The 17,822-nt window shown below is 49.6% G+C and overlaps 1 protein-coding gene and 1 long non-coding RNA gene across 2 annotated transcripts; one reads left to right on the plus strand and one right to left on the minus strand.

Moving 5' to 3' along the window:
* Nucleotides 1-9,263: 9,263 nt before the first annotated feature.
* Nucleotides 9,264-11,480, minus strand: LOC309451891. The gene is made up of 3 exons (XR_014186354.1): nucleotides 11,249-11,480; nucleotides 10,671-10,845; nucleotides 9,264-9,705 (listed from the first exon to the last, which is right to left on the minus strand). It is a non-coding gene; the product is annotated as an uncharacterized lncRNA (long non-coding RNA).
* A 734-nt stretch (nucleotides 11,481-12,214) lies between these two features.
* Nucleotides 12,215-13,177, plus strand: LOC309451890 (olfactory receptor 14J1-like; the record flags this gene model as incomplete). Its single annotated transcript, XM_082076595.1, has 1 exon — nucleotides 12,215-13,177. One exon carries the CDS (start codon nucleotides 12,215-12,217, stop codon nucleotides 13,175-13,177), a length of 963 nt encoding a protein of 320 aa, XP_081932721.1.
* Between the last annotated feature and the right edge of the window lie 4,645 nt (nucleotides 13,178-17,822).

The following is a 17,822-nucleotide window of genomic DNA, read 5'->3' on the forward strand; positions in this document are numbered from 1 at the left end:
GCTTTAAATATGAAAAGTCTTTACCTTTGCAGACCGAGTCAGGACGATGATCTGAAAACCAAAGATGCTGTGTATCTAGTCAAGCTCTGTCAGGGTGGTTTGGGGAGAACGTGACTGTGAGCAACTGTGTGTACGTGGGGACAGGAACAGTGGGGTACAAAAGGTGCTAAGGAGCCATCAACTGCCCCGTTGAAGGCTCCAGATCATGGGGGGATGTGCAACTGCCACAGTGGGGCATTGTGACGTCACTGGTGATGTCACAAAGGGCCCTGCCCAGGCACCCCTATAAAAGCGGGGCCGGCTTGCAGAGCTGCATCCTCTGGCAGGACAGGGCGGCGGCCAGCCCACCATGGCCCGGTACCGGCGAAGCAGGAGCCGCAGCCGCCGCGGCCGCCGCCGCTACCGGAGCCGCTCTCGCCGCCGCTATGGGCAGAGCCGACGCCGGCGGTACAGGAGGAGCCGGCGCCGCTGGGGGACACGGCGCCGCCGCCGCTGAGCCGACCCCAGCACTGGCGTCTGCGGAACCGGCAGAGCCTTGGCCACCACCACCGCCACACCAGTGCACCACCACGGCTCCACCAATAAAGCTGGAATGATGGCACAACGTGTGCGTGTGTCTCTGGTGTCCCTGTGGGCCAGCTGTGTGTCCCATGGGTGCGTGTCTGTGCTGGGCACATATATCCCATGGCTGGCGTGTCCAGGGCAAGCACATGTTTCCCTGCTCCTGTACTGGATCTGACTCGTCTCAATGACTCAGCCCATCTCTGTGTCCCAGGCCATTTACGTCCCAGCCTATCTCTATGTCCCAGCCCACCTCCATGTCCCAGGCCATCTCCACATCTCACCACATCTCCACATCCCAGCCAGTGTCTGTGTCCCCAGCCTATCTCCATTTCCCTGCCTACCTCTATGTCCCAGGTCATCTCCAGGCCTCCTGGAAAATTTTCCCACAAGGAAAAAGTGGGTGGCCCTGTGGCATCCCCAGGGATTTTGGGCTATGAAGGCACCCAAGAGTGGCCCTGAGCAGGCAGGCAGGTGCCACATGCCAGGTGTATTTCACAATTTCTGCTCCATTTTTCCATTTTCCACAGGACATGGCTGGGCCAGGCGGTCCCTGCTCCGCAATGGTGGCTACTGCAGCACATGGTGTTGCGGCCGCCGTGTCCGGCCAGGGCCCACAGCAGCATGGGGACAGGTGACCCGGGGCGGGGGCAGCAGCGCAGCCTGAGCTCAAGTGTCACCAGCGTCACTGCCATGTGCAGTGGCACCACTGACCCCGCACGCCACGGTACCAGAACATTGTGACAAAATGCCTCGTCATGTGGGCGTGGCAGCCGAGCGCCCCCTAGGGGAGGTGGAGCCTGTCAGCCCTGGCCTGGTCACTGCTGGCAGTAGTAGTAGTGGTGGTAGTGACGTAGTTTAGGTCAATGAGAAATCTGGTTTTGGAGAAGCCCGTAACCCCCAGAAGTGTCCATCCCAGATGCGGATGCCTGTCAGTGTGATGCCCCATGACAGACCACCATGGCAGCTCAGCTCCTGGGACCTGGTTGCACACACAGTCATGTGTGTGCACACAGACCCCAAAACGTATGTACACATGCACCCACATAGATACATGCTCGTGCACATACACACCCATGTACACACACACACGTCCAGACCCACCCACATGTGTATACACATGCACACGCAAACATTTGCACACACACCTGTACATTCTCATACAGTCACAGAATGTCAGGCTGGAAGGGACCACAAAGATCACTTGGCCCAGCCTCTCTTGATACAAACCCGGTCTAGATGAGCTGGCCCAGCACCCGGTCCAGCTGAATCTCAAAATTGTCCAACGTTGGAGAATCCACCACTTCCCTGGGGTTATTATTCCAATGGCTGATTGTTCTCGTGGTGAAAAATTTCCCTCCTGAGCCCAGTTGGAATCTCCCCAGGATTAACTTGTACCCATTGTCCTTCGTCTTTTCCATGGGACTCCTTGTACGAAGGGAGTCTCCATCTTTGGAGCCCCCCTGGAAACACTGGAACATGGTGCTGAGGTCTCCCTGAGCCGCCTTTTCTCCAGGCTGAACAAGGCCAGATCTCTTAGCCTTTGCTCATATGGTGGCTGCTCAGTCATTTCATCATCTTTGTGGCTCTTCTCTGGACCCTCTCCAGCCTGTCCAGCCTCAGCAGGCAAACACTTTGCTGCCCAGCATTTCCCTGTGACTACTGTGTCATTTATCACCTCCCTCACTGAGTGCAAAGACAGTGTAAAAATCAGGTGCTTTGAAAGTTCCCCTGGTCTCTGCTGATGCTCATTCTGTCTCATGTGCACCCTGAAAACACACATTGAGGCAGGAAAGCAGATCTGAGGAAGGTCCTAGCCCCGGATCAGCCAGGTGATGTAATAGCACAGCCTCCCGATGTCATAGTGCGTTTCCATGACGATTCCAGGCTGTCCCCAGGGTCACCTGGCTCCTGACACCATGTCAAGGCAACAATAAACCATGACAGATGCTCTCTGTTAATCCCTCCCCCTCCCTCTCCTGATGGAAAAGATGATAAGGAAGGAAGAAGGAAGAGAGTCTTTTAAGTTGGAAAGGTTTTAAAAAGCTTTACTAATGCTACTAATAAATAGAGAAAATGATACAAAATATACAAAACTCAATCTTGAATGTCCATACGGAGCTGACGCCACTCCAGTGGCAGCAGAGCTAGGAGCTGGCGTGGCTCCAGCAGCTGCAGGGCAGGCACCCGAAGTCATGGACGGGACTTCACAGTAAAACCAGACACTGGGTTCAAGGATGCAGGGTCTGGATTGAGGCCTAAGATCTCCGGCAGACAGTCAGGTTCCTCTCTAGATGCTGGCCATGGTCGAAGATAGTGAGACCCTCATGATCTCCCTCTTTTATAGGAGGCATGACGATTATGGGACGGGATATGCAGTTGGTCAGTTTTAGTCACCTGTTCTGTACGCTCCCCCTTGCAATTATGTCTCGTTATCAGTTAACCTTGGTTACCATAGTAATAAATCTAAACGTGAGCTTCTTCAGCATTCCACTGGTCATCTTATCAGCTTTCAGAGTACAGCATCTGAAAAACATGCAGGCGAAAATTCAGAAAAGTGCGGTTACCTAGAAGGCATTAGAAGAATTGAGCTGAAAGGAAAAAATCACTAAAAGAGAAACGGACCTTGTTTTTACCAAAACCCAGACACACCACAACCTCTCTTGCCAGACCTCTGGCTGCCCTCACTGCTCGCCACGCTCTGTGATGGAGAGATAAAGCAGGCGCAGACAAGTTCATCCTCATCCCACTCGACGGCTGCGGTTGAGACAGGTGATGTCCTGAGACTCCTCCTTTTCTGCCGTAGTTCAGCGTCAGCGATGAGCTCCCTTGTACCTGAGGGGATTTGCATCCCCAGGCCTCGAACAAATCCAGTGATGGGGAATCCGCAACTTCTCTGGGCAACCGCTTCTTCCAAAGCCCTGCTACTGCTCCCCTGACATCCAAGCTGTCCTAGCCTCCAGAATTCCTTGAATCTTCACTCCATATCCCAGCACTGAATTACACACCCACCACCTTCTGCTGCCTCAAATAAAAAAAAGCAGCCTAATTCAATTCAGCATGACCCCACCTTACCCATGCTATTTAAGGGCTTCTTCCTAACTTTAACATGCTTATTTCCACACACACAGCCTGTTCTCTTTGTACTCCCATGTGGAGCACAAACACTTCCCTCTTCCCCTGCAGTAATGGGACCTCACTCAGGAGGTTTGTGCATCCTCCAGGTCATGGATGTTTCCTGAGGTCCACCCAAGTGTGAGGAGTGATGAAGGGGAAAAGGGCAGGTTCAGCTCCTGGGGCATGGTTGAGCACAGACACGCCCAGCAGTGGGCATTCCCCATCTCCTAGGCTGAGGTGGGCACACAAGAATCAACCCTCATTTGCACAGGAGGGACTTTGCTTCCTGCCATGTTCCTATGTGAAACCTCCTTCTCCTACTTGTCCACCTGCAGAAATTGACTGCTTTCAATTTCCAGACTCAGAAATGGAAAATGGTTGTAAGGAACCAACAGCCATCAGCTTGTTTCTCACTGATCCACCTCGATTCTCTTTCCCAGACCTCCATACGACCAGTCACAGCTGCTCAAGACCACTCTTCAGAGGAGTCTTTGAGGTTCCTGGATCATTCCAATGCTTATTAACTGTCCTCCTGGCTCCCTCCAGCACTCATGATGAGCTTTCTTGGCCATAACAGGGCCCTTGTGACCATGTCTTCTGCAGTGGTTCTCTGTTTATGATCTTCTGTGCAGAAAATGTGGTCACAGAAAAACACCAAATAAATCAAAACAGATTCTGAGTGAATTGCCAGTAAGAATCTGTCGAGGGTTAAGATTGCAGGGTGACAATAAAACCCTGGCAGATGTATTGTTAACCCCCTCTCCCCCCCCACTTCCCCCTTTTTGCCCCTCTCTCTCCCCGCTTCCCACTCAGGACAGGCGATCGGGAGGGAAAGAAGGACAGAGAGAAGAGAGTTGGAAAAATTAAAGATGTTTTACTAATGCTACTAATAAGAATAGAGAAAATAACACAAAATATGCAAAACCAATCTTGAAAGTCTCAGCAACTGCAGATCCGGCACCCAAAGTCCTGGATTAGACTTTGCGGCCAACCGGAGCTGGATTCAGTCTGTCACTAGGCCTCAGTTCGCAAGGACGACTAGCAAGGTCCTGTCCTAATGTCAGCCATAAGCAGAAGGGAAAAGGCAAAAAGGCAAAAAGGGGCGAGATCCTCATGATCTCCCACTATTCTATGGAGTACTCACGTGAATGGAATGTTATACACAGTTGGTCAGTTTCTTGGTCACCGGTTTCTCGTTGCCCCTCTCGCGAGATGTCCATCCATGCTTATCAATAAGTTTGCATTCCATTGCTAGGTTTACCAAAACATGTGTCTGGTTCTCCAGGAAAATGCAGTTAATATGAAGGCTTCAGCTGACAGGCTGCTTTTCCTTGGAAGGGGATCCAACCTCTGCTGCTCTGGAGAAGGAAACCAGCAGTGTCCATGCCACCTGGGGACACAAAGGGTGACTTTTCAAGCCTGTCTTTTGTCTGAGCCATGTTAGATATATATTTGTGGATTGGGTGTTATGCTTTATATAGCAAATAGTCATTTATTGCCATTGCCCAAAATGGCTACCACAAATGCAGATCTCTTTGCTGCCGATATTTATACCTGGGCAATTTAATGCTTTTTCTGTTGTTGTAGATACTGATATTCTTGGGGAAATCACAAAAACACTTGAAGGACAATGGAAGGATTACCATCTTCTTGGCCCTCCAGTGCACTGGCTCCTCTTTGCCAATGCCTCACTGTCACTGCCCAGGGTCTAGATCTGGTGAAGTATTCTGGATATAGTGTAAAAGGTGCTGAGCAGAGGGGGAGAATCACTTCTTCTGGCTGTGCTCCTGCTCTTATGGCCCAGGAGGCTGCTGGCCACCTTTGCTGCTGGTTCATGCTTTCCCTAGTGGAACTCAGGGACTACCAGAGCCACTTCCACAGGGCTGCTGCCCAGCCACGCAGCCCCTGGCCTCTGCCACTGCAGCCTGGAATTCCCCTGACCAGTTTTTGTGTCTTTTTAGATGTATGCAAGATTTGCTTTCTCCAGTCATGATGACCTTCCAAAATGCATCAGAGAAGCCCTGCTATGACATCAGCCTGGTCTCTCAACATCCCTGGATTCCTCCCATCTGGTCCAATGAACTATTAAGGGTTGAGCTTTCCTCAATAACCTCTGACTTGATCTCCATCCACTTCTGCATTTGTCTGGGATTCTGCCTTGTAGGCACATGGAACTGGGAGAACTTCATGCAAAGGCAAAAGCCGAGAGTACCTCACACCTTAGCAAATTCAGCAGTGGTCACACATTATCTTCATTTCTCCTTTAACTGTTCCTGAAGTAGTAACAGCTCATCATTGTGCCCATGAACTCCCTTGCAAGTGTCAACTCTACAACAGCTCTGGCTTCCCTAAAACCAACCACACTTCTGAATTCCTTCTTTGTTTCAAGTCCCTGCATCTACCTCCTGTATGCTTCCTTTTTTCTATGGAGTTTCTTCATGAGTTTCCTGTTTTGCATAGCTGCTCTCCCGAGATGTCTGCTTGTTCTCGTGAGTGTTGCTGTGGACAGTCTCATACTTAAAAGACACTGACCTTGAAGACCAGCAGCTCTGCTGCTCTTCCCATTAGCATGGGATCCCCACGAAGAGTCCCAATAATGGGCCAAAGGTTGCATCTGCAGTTGTGGTGGCTTGACCATGGATGATCTCCAGGTGCCCACCAAAGCTGTTCTATCACTCCCCCTTCTCAGCTGGTCAGGGGAGAGAAAATAAATCAAAAGGCTTGTGGGTTGAGATAAGGACAGCGAGATCACTCACCAATCACCATCACAGGCAAAAGAGACTTGACTCAAGGAAATTAATTTAGTTTATTGCCAGTGAAATCAGAATAGGGTAATGAGAATCAAACCCAAATCTTAAAACATCTTCCCTCTACCTCTTACTTCTTCCAGAGCTTAACTTTACTCCCAATTTTCTCTGCCTCCTCCCCTCCAGTGGTGCAGGGGGAAAGGGAATGGTGTTGAAATCAGTTCATTACCATTGTTTCTGATGCTCCTTCCTCCTCAGGGAGAGGACTCCTTGCACTCTTCCCCTACTCCATCATGGGGTCCCACCCATGGGAGACGGTCCTCCACAATCTTCTCCAACAGGAGTCTTTCCCATGGGCTGCAACTCTTAGTGAACTGCTCCAGCATGGGTGCCCCACAGCGTTGCAAGTCCTGCCAGCAATCCTGCTCCAGTGTGGGCTTTTCTCCTCCAATCCCTAACATTCTGTGATTCACAGCTCCTTCTGGAAGCCTGCTCCAGTGTGGGCTTCCCACAAAGTCACAGCCTCCTTTGGTGAAGTGGGGTTCCACCTGCTCCACCTGCTCCGATGTGGCATCTTCCATGGGCTGCAGGTAGATCTCTGCTCCACCATGGATCTCAATGGGCTGCAGGAGACAGCCAGCCTTACCATGGTCTGCACCACGGGCTGCAGGAGAATCTCTGCTCCAGCGCCTGGGGCATCTTATCCTCTTCCTCCTTCACTGACCTTGGTGTCTGCAGAATTGTTGCTTTGACATATTCTCACTTCTCTCAGTGGCTGCTGTTCCACAGCAGGTTTTGGGTTTTTTTCCCCTTCTTAAATAGGTTATCACAGAAGCACTTCCACCATTGTTGCTGATGGGCTTAGCCTTGGCCAGCAGTGGATCTATCTTGGAGATGATTTGCTATAGTTCTGTCAGACACAGGGTCATCTTCTAACAGCTTCTCACAGAAGCCACCCTTGTAGCCCCCCCCTACTGAAACTTTGCCATGCAAACTCAACAGAGCAGTCTGCTGATCTCCTTCCCCCTGGGAGGTCAGACCCTCCTCTTTCACGGTCACAACACCCGAGACTGATGCTGCTTTTCACATCCATGACCAGCTCTTCCTTCTTCGTGAGTAACAGACTTTTCTTCAGAGCAGACTCATGCTGGACTGAAGGGCAGAAGAAATGAGGTGCCCACAAAGAGAGCAAACCCTGATCTCCCCAAGGCCAGAGAGAAACAGATCTGGGCTGCACAGTCTGAGCCAGAGAGGGGTTTGCTGTCTGTTGTGTCTCGGCAGCCCTGAGGGTCTGTGGTGAAGGTGAAACTGATCTTGGGAAGGAACAGATGATTTTGAAAATGTCCTTGGGGCCTCTACAGGCACAGTGGGGCCTGATCCAAGATTGTATGATTGAGGGGATGGTTAAATGATGTGGGGGATAGGAACCAGTAGGCTTTAAGAGAGAATGTATGTGAGTGGTCACTCTGGTGTGAAGTGTTTTGCATTCATGCCCTGCCCAGCATCTACTGGATAGAGGTGGGACACACCTTACACCCCTGCAGTGGTGTGTCTCAGTCACTGGCCCAAAGGCACCGAATCTGTCTGGGATGCCCTGAGTGTTGCCTGTCACACAACTGGTCTGAATGGGGACAGAGTTTCTCTGCAGGACCTGTATTGTCAGCTACATGCAGTTGTGCTGGAGAGCCCTGGCACCTCCATAGCACTACAGGCCTGTATTTGGACATCAAATTGAGATCCAGGAACCCTGAATCTGGTTTGGCAGTGGAAGGAGGTAGGTGAGACAACTGCCATCATAATCAAAGGAGATGTAGAAAACACAGCTGGTGGTGAAGAGAATGAGAGAGGCTGAGCTCTCCTTATGGTACAAGACTCCATTTGCTCAGCTAAATACCTCTTCAGTCTGCTCTGAAAATAATTAATGGAAATAAGCTATTACCCTGAAAGTGGGCATCTGCTGTCATTTCACCTGGCCAATGGACTTCCCCACCAGCCTCCAAGAAGATGCACCCAGATGCTGCCCTGTCTCTCAGCATTGCTCCACTAGACACTGCAGCCAGCTCCAGGTATCTTGGACCACCTCTGGAATTCACGTATCACCAGGTGTTTGTTTCTGAACAACTCACTGCTGCCCTCCATCTAACTTGGAGCTCCTACAAGGGTATTTTGGACACACCCAGATTGAAGGAAGAGGATTCCCACCTCCTGTGGGTTTGTAGCAGGTGTTAGGAAATAGGCTGCCTTAGCTTTCTAAGTTATTTGGTATACAGCTTATTACAGAACTTATTTAGAAATTGCTTGTATAGAACTTGTTGAGCATAACTTGCTTAGCATAAGTAACTAATTTGACTTAGGCCACAAGCTGTGAACTTGCAAACTGCCTAGAAGGCCGTCAGAGTTCGTTCAAGCTAGAAGATAAAGGAGCTTTTGATCGTCAGCAGGAACTGCATCCCTAGAGATGGGTAAAGGAATGGAAGGGCGCATCTAAAGGAGACAAAAACTGAAGAATGTTTTGGTTATTTCCAAGGACATATTTTACTTTCCAGCTGCAGGTGCAAAATAGCAACTGAAGGACAGAATTTAGGTTGATTTTTAGTCTGGTCAGTGAAAAAACAAACAGCTGCCCTCAGAGATAAGAAATGACCTGCCTGGCAATAATGAAGAGATCCAATTGATACCTAAAACCAGCAATTAGTAATAAAATAAATCTATATGAATAAGGCACTTGCTAAATTAATAAGGGTCACTGATGTTAGGTGTTAGGCACTTGTTAGTAATTAAGTCACAAGAATGGTATTTGTTAAGATAAGCAGGAGAAGGGTAGGAGACAATGCACTCGCACTCAGAAGATAAGGTGGTGACACCAGCACAAGCAGGTTACAAGCCAAATAACAAAGGATTGTATTGCATATGTGAAGGATTTATTGGAAATATAATGAATATGTATGATCTGGATGGATATCACCTGTGCCTGGGGTTAGCGGGGCACCAATAAAGGATGCTTGCTTTTAAAACCACAAATTTTGGTTTTAGAAGTTTATTTAATTCATGGATTTATGGTATCACAATGAAGAACAGGGAGACCTCAGACTCTAATTCTACAATTAGCCCAAATTGCTGTGTGAGGAGTAGGAATCTTGGATTGCAAGGGTATAACCGCTCAGGGTTTTCTTTGCTTGGGGTCCCTCTTCTGGAGGTCCCATATTGAGCTGCTCTCTACATTGTACCTTATTTAAGAAGAATTTCTGGAATTCATGTCTGAGTCTCTGCTTCAGGAAACCTAGGGAGAAAAACTTTCCTTAACATAAGCATGGGAGGGAACTTAGTCCCCTTCTAGCCCCAGGAGTATAAATCCAGGATGAGATGCTGCAATTTACTAAGCTGGATCCCTTCCCTTAGCTGCAGTAAAGGAGATCCCTCCCTGACCCTCTCAGGGTGTCCTGACTAATGGTGAGACAGTGAAAAGATGATTTCTGGACGTCAGTATAATTTGGATGGGAGAAATGACACAACTGGAAATAAGTGTGGTTCCCCAGGTGAGGGAGGGAGCATCAGTGATTCCTTCAGCTTGTTTCACGGCAGGATCCCCTGGAGCCCCAGGGACACCTGGAGGGAGCCCAGAGGGGACAGAGAAAGGGACATCGTGGGCTGCTCCTGTGCTGCTGAGCTGGGCTGGGCTCCTGGGACACAGGGAGCTCACGGAAGCGGCAGCACTGCAGAGAGACAGCTCTGCCCAGGAGCAGCTCCTCTGCACACGCAGCAGGGCTGAGGGCTCTGCCTGCAGCACCGAGGGCAGAGCAGCGGGAAAACAAGAATTAAAAGGTGGTCTGGATTTGGAAGATACTGAGAGCTCACTGGAAGCAAAATCTGCACAGCTCTTGACATGGTAAGTCCGTGGCTGCAGAGCTCTGCAGATGGGGTTGCCAGAGTGGTCACATAAAGCTGGTACATTCCATGGCTGATAGGATATGGCAGGACAGTTCTCACAGTTTCTGCAGTGTGGAGAAGAACATGCTTGAGAGCAGGGTGTTTCTGAGGGGGCTTTTCAAAAGGAAGGTTAAAGTAGGGGCTACCTGAAGGGGGAAGGCACTTTCTGGAGTCTGTGCTTCCAGTTTGCTGCCGTGACAAGTTGGCAGGTTGTATGGTGATGCAGTTGTCAGGTTTGTACAGGGGACTGTGACTCCTGGAACATTGCACTGGGAGAGCTGTAGCTCAGCGAAGAAGCTATCAAGTCCTTTCACTCACCTCAGCATACAAACATCATTTTTGTGGTGTCCTTGGGCTTATCTGAGATGTTCTATAGGACTTCCAAACACTGACATGCCCTTGTGCAGTGTCCTGTTCCCAAGATTTTTCTGCAGGGCAGAGCCGAGCACACAGCAGGTAGGATGGGGTCTGTGAGCCCTGACAGAAAGGAGTCCTGGGGACAAAGAAGCAGCTCTTGGCAGGGACAGCTTCCGCAGCAGAGACATGGGCAGGGAAGAACAGGGAGCTGCTACCAGAAATGCCCTTGGAGGGGGTTTTGGGCAGCTCCCTGCCATCCCTGCAGTTCAGATGCCTTCCCTGGAGCAACTCCTGGTCACCTTTCCCACCCAGAAGAGCCTCTGCCATCAAGACCACAGGGTCCATGTCATGAGTCACCAGCAGCCAAACCCTCAGCAAAGGAGGAGACTGTCCTGCATGTCCGTCTGTCCCCCTCTGCCCTTGCCTCCCTTGGCAGAAGCAACGTGATATTTCTCTTTTTTTCTCCACCTGCCCACACTGCTGCTGTTGTTCAGAGGCTCTGTGGGGATGGGGCTTCCAGCTGAATCTCAGAAACTCACCTTGTGGGTCCTCCCATGCGGATGTGTCCATGGGAGGAAAGTGACCGGGCCACCTCCTTTCCTGTGGGGCTCTGGACCCCACAGGGTTCATGGGTGGGGAAAAAGCTGATTCTCACTCCAGGCACCCCATGTGCAGGACATCCAAAGGGACACAGCTCTCCATTGTAGTTGTTGCAACACCAAGGAACACAGTGCAGAAGCTGTGGAGACACTAAGGCCACAGAAATATCACTGTATGGCTGCATTTGGGAAACTGGAATGAGGTCTCAGTGTCCTTGGATGGAAAGGGAATCTGGAGACAGGGTGAGGACATTGGAGATCTGCACTTGGAAACTGGGCTCCTCTGCTCTCAGCAGGGTGCAGTTTCTTCTAAGAGGAACATCCAGGGGTGACTGTCCTCTGTCCTCTAGCTCAAAGAGCTGCCAGAACAGGGCAGCTGAGACCAGGACTGATGGACAGACCAGACCTTCTCACTCTGCACTAAGGGACAGTCCCATTTCCTTGCAAGTCCCACAAGGTTTCTCTATGAGAACAGCAGAAATGCCAAAGGTTTCTGCCTTAAAAGCATTACTCATGGGTGGTGGGGAAATGAGAACAGAAGACACAATAAAAAAATCTTCACAGCTCTGGTCTGCAGTCAGGTGAAGTGGGAGTGACAATGCTGAAAACCACTTTGACATCAAAAGTGATTTAATCTGAGATCAGCCCATGTTCCTAGGTGCCTTTTGTTGTAGGGCAGGACTGAGTCTTGCAGAGCCCACAGCAGAGCACCTGCTCCCCGGGGCACCCTCAGCCAGCATCCATCAAAGCTCATGACAAGGACCTGCCAAAAGCCTTCCTGAAACTGGAGAGTGAGTTGGGGAACAGGAGGTCTGTGAGAAATAGCACAGGTTTTGCTCAGACAAATTGTACCCTGATCTGTCACTCTCTTTTCCTCTGTGAACAGGTCCCCATGCCCAGGGGCAGATGTCCAACAGCAGCTCCATCACCCAGTTCCTCCTCCTGGCATTCTCAGACACACGGGAGCTGCAGCTCTTGCACTTCTGGCTCTTCCTGGGCATCTACCTGGCTGCCCTCCTGGGCAACGGCCTCATCATCACCACCATAACCTGTGACCAGCACCTCCACACCCCCATGTACTTCTTCCTCCTCAACCTCTCCCTCATCGACCTGGGCTGCATCTCCACCACTGTTCCCAAATCCATGGTCAATTCTTTGTGGGAAACCAGGGCCATTTCATATACAGGATGTGCTGCCCAGGTCTTTCTCTTTGTCTTTTTCATTTCAGCAGAGTTTTATCTTCTCATGATCATGTCGTACGACCGCTACGTTGCCATCTGCAAACCCCTGCACTACAGGACCCTCTTGGGCAGCAGAGCTTGTGTCCACATGGCAGCAGCTGCCTGGACCAGTGGGTTTCTCCATGCTCTGCTGCACATGGCCAGTACATTTTCACTATCGCTCTGCTATGGCAATGTTGTGGACCAGTTCTTCTGTGAAAGCCTCCAGATCCTCAAGCTCTCCTGCTCACATTCCTACCTCAGTGAGTTTGGGGTTATTGTGATTAGTCTCTTAGCAGTATTTGTGTGTTTTGTTCTCATCATACTGTCCTATGTACAGATCTTCAGGGCCGTGCTGAGGATCCCCTCTGAGCAGGGACGGCACAAAGCCTTTTCCACCTGCCTCCCTCACCTGGCCGTGGTCTCCCTGTTTGTCACCACTGCCATGTTTGCCTACCTGAAACCCCCCTCCATCTCCTCCCCATCCCTGGACCTGGTGGTGTCATTTCTGTACTCGGTGGTGCCTCCAGCCATGAACCCCCTCATCTACAGCATGAGGAACCAGGAGCTCAAGGATGCCCTGAGGAAACTTGTAGATAGATGCTTTTCAAAAGCAATAAACTGTCCATCTTCCGCACATCACTCATGATATAACTCATGACAGGCCCAGCTTCTTTTTTGTATATTTCGTATCTCTTGATTTTTTTTTTTTTTTCCGTTTTTTTTGTGATCACTGAAGGGAGGTTTGTTTGATTTGGGGTTTTTTTAGCTGTGATAATATTACCCACAAAGAAATGTCATTTTTCATCCCACTTCTAATTCCCCATTGACCTTTATAGTTTGAATTATAATAGACTGTGTAAACAACAGTCTGTGCTCTCTGTGTACTTAAACAAAATAAAGGACCCTGCACGGAATTGTTTCTCAGGCATCTTTCCTCTGAGACCTTTGTGAAGCTGAGTTCAAAGTGCCTGTGTGCAGAGGTGAAGGGAAAAAGATCCCAGCACAGTAGCTCTGCCGGGGAGCACCAGCCTTGTTCTTCCCTAAGTTCTCTCCTTCTACTTCCCCACTGACCTTCTCAGCCCTTGTGTGGGTACAAGTCACCTCTGAGCTCCCTCCATGGCCAACTCAGAGCTTGTGTGGGAAGTGGTCACAGTGACACTGACCAACATCAGCTGGGTCTGTCTCTCAACCTGACCACTATGTCCCTGCAGAGTCACCACAGCCTGGGCATCACAGCTCACTCACTGCACAGAGCAAAAGCCCCAGCTCGGAGGCTGTGGGGAGTGTGGGAACAGGGTGCAGGAACATCTGGCCAGGCCAGTGCAGATGTGCTCTCCTTGGGGAAAGGCTCTGTGGAGAGATGGGATGTCCCAGGAGAAGAGCAGGGCAGCCTGTGTGTGTAAGAGAGACATGGAAATAATCTGTCATGCTGCCAGGTGCCAGCTTGGGGTGGTTGTCTCTTGTAACCACCATTTTGATCATTGTCCTCTCATCACAGCTGAGAGTTTCTTCTTCCTTCCATGGAAGGACACTGAATGACCAGGTCAGAAGTCCAGGTGTGCACTGAGGCGAGACATGAGCATGCACATTGTGTGTTGGGGGAGACAAACCCAAAGGAGCACAAATGTCATCAGCTGTTTCTGTGGGTACCATGGAGGCCCATAGGACAGTGTATTGAGATCACTTTATGTTGAGAGTAACTTCCCCAACAAACTACCTCAAGGCAGAACTGGGATGTGTTTTCTTGAACTGAGGTCCCTGTGTCCTCCCTGGAGACCTACTACAGCTCCACCACCCAGCCCCACTTGCTTGCCACCTTTGTGACTGATGATAGCAGATGTGGGTCATGATGTGAGTAGGAGTTAGGCTGGATGGTTAATCCTAGATGACGTCGATGGTGTGGAGTCCTCCTGGCAGCCAGTCACTGTTGGAATCCCTCTGTGACCAACACCTGAGTGAGCACTGTTGAACATCTTCATTATCTCCCTGCATGATGAGATGGAGCTCACCTTCAGCTCCTTTGTGTATAATGGCAAACTGGAGGTAGCCCTTGAGCTACTCCATCTAATTCACACTGCCTCACACAAGAGAGTCAGACAAGATGACAGACATGTCATTTATAGGCAGACAAGATGACAGACATGTCATTTCTAACCTGAGTTATTCTATGATGAAAGAAAACTTTGCCTTGGAGAGCTCTTTGGAAACAGAATAGGGAGAGGAAGGAGAAAAGACAATGAGGCAGTAGGGAGAGAAAATGCTGCACTCTAAATACAGAAGAAAATTTATTTTGATAAGTGGCTGCCTAAGATTATTCACATAGATCAAAAGAGTATAATCAGCTTTCTGGTTCATGACCTTGATACTGTTAATAAAACAAACAAACAAACAAACAACAAACAACCAACAAACAACCAACAACAACAACAACAAAATCCAACCAACCAAACAAAAAAAAAAACAACACCAAACTATTAAAAAAAAATCATTGAAGTTCTTTAAAAAAACTAGCCATGATGGCAACTTTTTCAGTGATTTCACTGAGTTCCTTTCTGCAGAGGTTTCAACTTTTTCCTACTCCTAACGGCTACCACTGAATGATAGCTCTCACCTCTAAACAAATCCACTACTCTAACCCTTATCCTCAAACCTACCTCTAAACCAAAGTGCAAACACATAACCTTTTACCTTTACCCTACCACTCATACTAATTCTTAGTCCTTACCCCTAGCATGAAAATGCTGGCCTTAAGCCAAGGCCTGACCCCAGCCCTAAAAAACCCCTAACACTCAAAGCCAGTCTATACCCTAAATACTAACGAGACACCCTCAGCAGAGTTCCAAACTTTCCTGCTAAGCCCTTACCTTATCCCTAATCCAGGTAGATAAACTCTAGTCCAGAAACCCGTACCTGAAAACCTAACTCCCAAAGCCCTCCTTCCCATGTTTTAACCCCTCAACTTCAGTCCCTTTCCTAACCTGGATTTAGGTTGTTTGGCACCTTGGTGGCAGGACAGGGATCATGAGATCCCAGAGCAGTCTCATCATGTAGGAAAAGGAATGTGAGGTGACCTGTATCTGATCATCTCCTGACCACAAGGAGGAGATGGGTGATAATGCTGTGGTGAGCTCAACCACAGCTTAGGCAACTCCTACTCCAGCAGGCAGCGTAGGACTGTGAATGTGACTGTCAGTTCTGTCTCTGGAGTTGAACGGCATGTGGCTTGGAAGATTCTGGTGAAGTTACTTTTGCCTGGTCAGCTGGTGCAGATAGTCTTGCAGAACTCATCTGTAGAAGGGCTATCCCATTTCACTCCTCTTATCACTTTCGGTGTTTTCTTACATGGAAAAAAATTCAAGTCGTTCACATGTGAATTTGTGGTTGCAGTTTTAGAGAGAGATAAGGACACGCAGTTGGCCTAATAGTGGTTATCAGGTGGGAGCTCCCTGCAGACTTCTCTGTTACAATCCAGTTAATTCTTCCACCCAGGGATCCATTCAGCACAACACAGCCTGAAGGCCAAGCTGTACATGGAGCACAGCCCTGGGTCTACTCAGGTTTACTGCTGTGTGGATCTCTAACTCCTCCATGTACAATGGTATTCTGGTCAGGATCACTGGATCTCCTGATGAAGGTTAGGTAGAAAATAGGGTCTTATTTGAACAACTAGAGGAAGAGTCACAACTTTAGGCCCTGGTAATCAATGGGGGCTTTGAAGACCATGGACCTCTGCTAGAAGTCCTTGGCTGAAGGGCAGGTGGAAGGTAATCCCTAACCCAAGGAGGTGAAAATGGTCTCCTGGATATATTTTTCACAAGAGGACAAGGTAGGACTTTGCAAAGATGTGGAGGACAGCTGTGTCTACAGTGTTGGTGTGGTGGAGGGGTGGGGTAGAAAACCCTGAGGGAAGCGAGCAAGACAAATTGTAGCAGTGCTGAGCAGAGAAGGATGACCTCCCTCAACCCTCTGGCAGTTCTGAATCAAGGGGGATGAGAAGGACTCCCTTGTTTGGTTGGACACACTCCTACTAATGCAGCCCAGGATGCCATTGTGCACCTTTACTTTGAAGGTGCAAAGCCAGGAGAGGACGGGGCTGTGGGGTGTATTAGAAAGGGTGCTGGGGTATATTACAGGAAGGGTGGTCAGTAGGTCCAGAGAGATTTTCCTCCCCCTCTACTCTGCCCTGGTGAGACCACACCTGGGACATTGTGTCCAGTTGTGGCCCCTCAGTTCCAGAAGGACAGGGAACTGCTGGAGAGAGTCCAGCACAGAGCAACAAAGATGCTGAAGGGAGTGGAGCATCTCCCGTGTGAGGAAAGGCTGAGGGAGCTGGGGCTCTTTAGCTTGGAGGAGACTGAGGGGTGACCTCATTAATGGTCATCAATATATAAAGGGTGAGTGTCAGGAGGATGAAGCCAGGCTCTTCTCAGCGACAACCAACGATAGGACAAGGGGCAATGGGTTCAAACTGGAACACAAGACGTTCCACTTCAATTTGAGAAGAAACTTCTTCCCGGTGAGGGTGGCAGAGCCTGGCCCAGGCTGCCCAGGGAGGTTGTGGAGTCTCCTACTCTGCAGACATTCAAACCCCCCTGGACACCTTCCTGTGTAACCTCATCTGGGTGTTCCTGCTCCGGCGGGGGGATTGCACTGGATGAGCTTTCAAGGTCTCTTCCAACCCCTGATATTCTGTGATTCTGTGATAATAACAGCCTTTCCATACCTTCTTGGACATCAGCAAGATATCGTCCCTGGCTTGAGTTTGGCTTCCTTTGTATTCTCATTAGACCCTTCTTAGCTTTTGACCATGGAGATTCCTTCCTTGGTCAACTATTCCATTGATCTAATACCTCCTTCTGTTATCTGGAGTGCCTTGTAATTCCTGATATACTGATGTTGTCAGGGGCACTACAAATCTGGTAGGCCATCTGTACACACACGTTAATAGCTGTCCAAAGAGAGGTTCATTCCAGGGGAACCTGGAGAAACTCTGGGATTTGTCAATAAAAGCCTCATGAAATTTTACAAGGAGAAGTTACCGGTTCTTCACTGGGGGCAGAATAATCCCACACATGAGGGCAGGCTGGGACCTGAACAGCCTAGGAGCGATTCTGAGAAGAAGGGGTTCGGCATTACGAGGGATGCCGTACGAGCCCGTGGTGCATGCTCACCATGAGTAAGGCCAAGGGCATGTGGGGCTGCATTAGGAAGAGTGTGACAAAGCAAACAAGGGCATTATCGTCCCCCTTGAATCAGTGCTCCAGTGGCCACATGTGGGCTACTGTGTCTGG

The sequence above is a fragment of the Streptopelia decaocto genome (assembly GCF_964273445.1).
Source record: "Streptopelia decaocto genome assembly, contig: HAP1_SCAFFOLD_557, whole genome shotgun sequence".
Lineage (NCBI taxonomy): Eukaryota > Metazoa > Chordata > Aves > Columbiformes > Columbidae > Streptopelia > Streptopelia decaocto.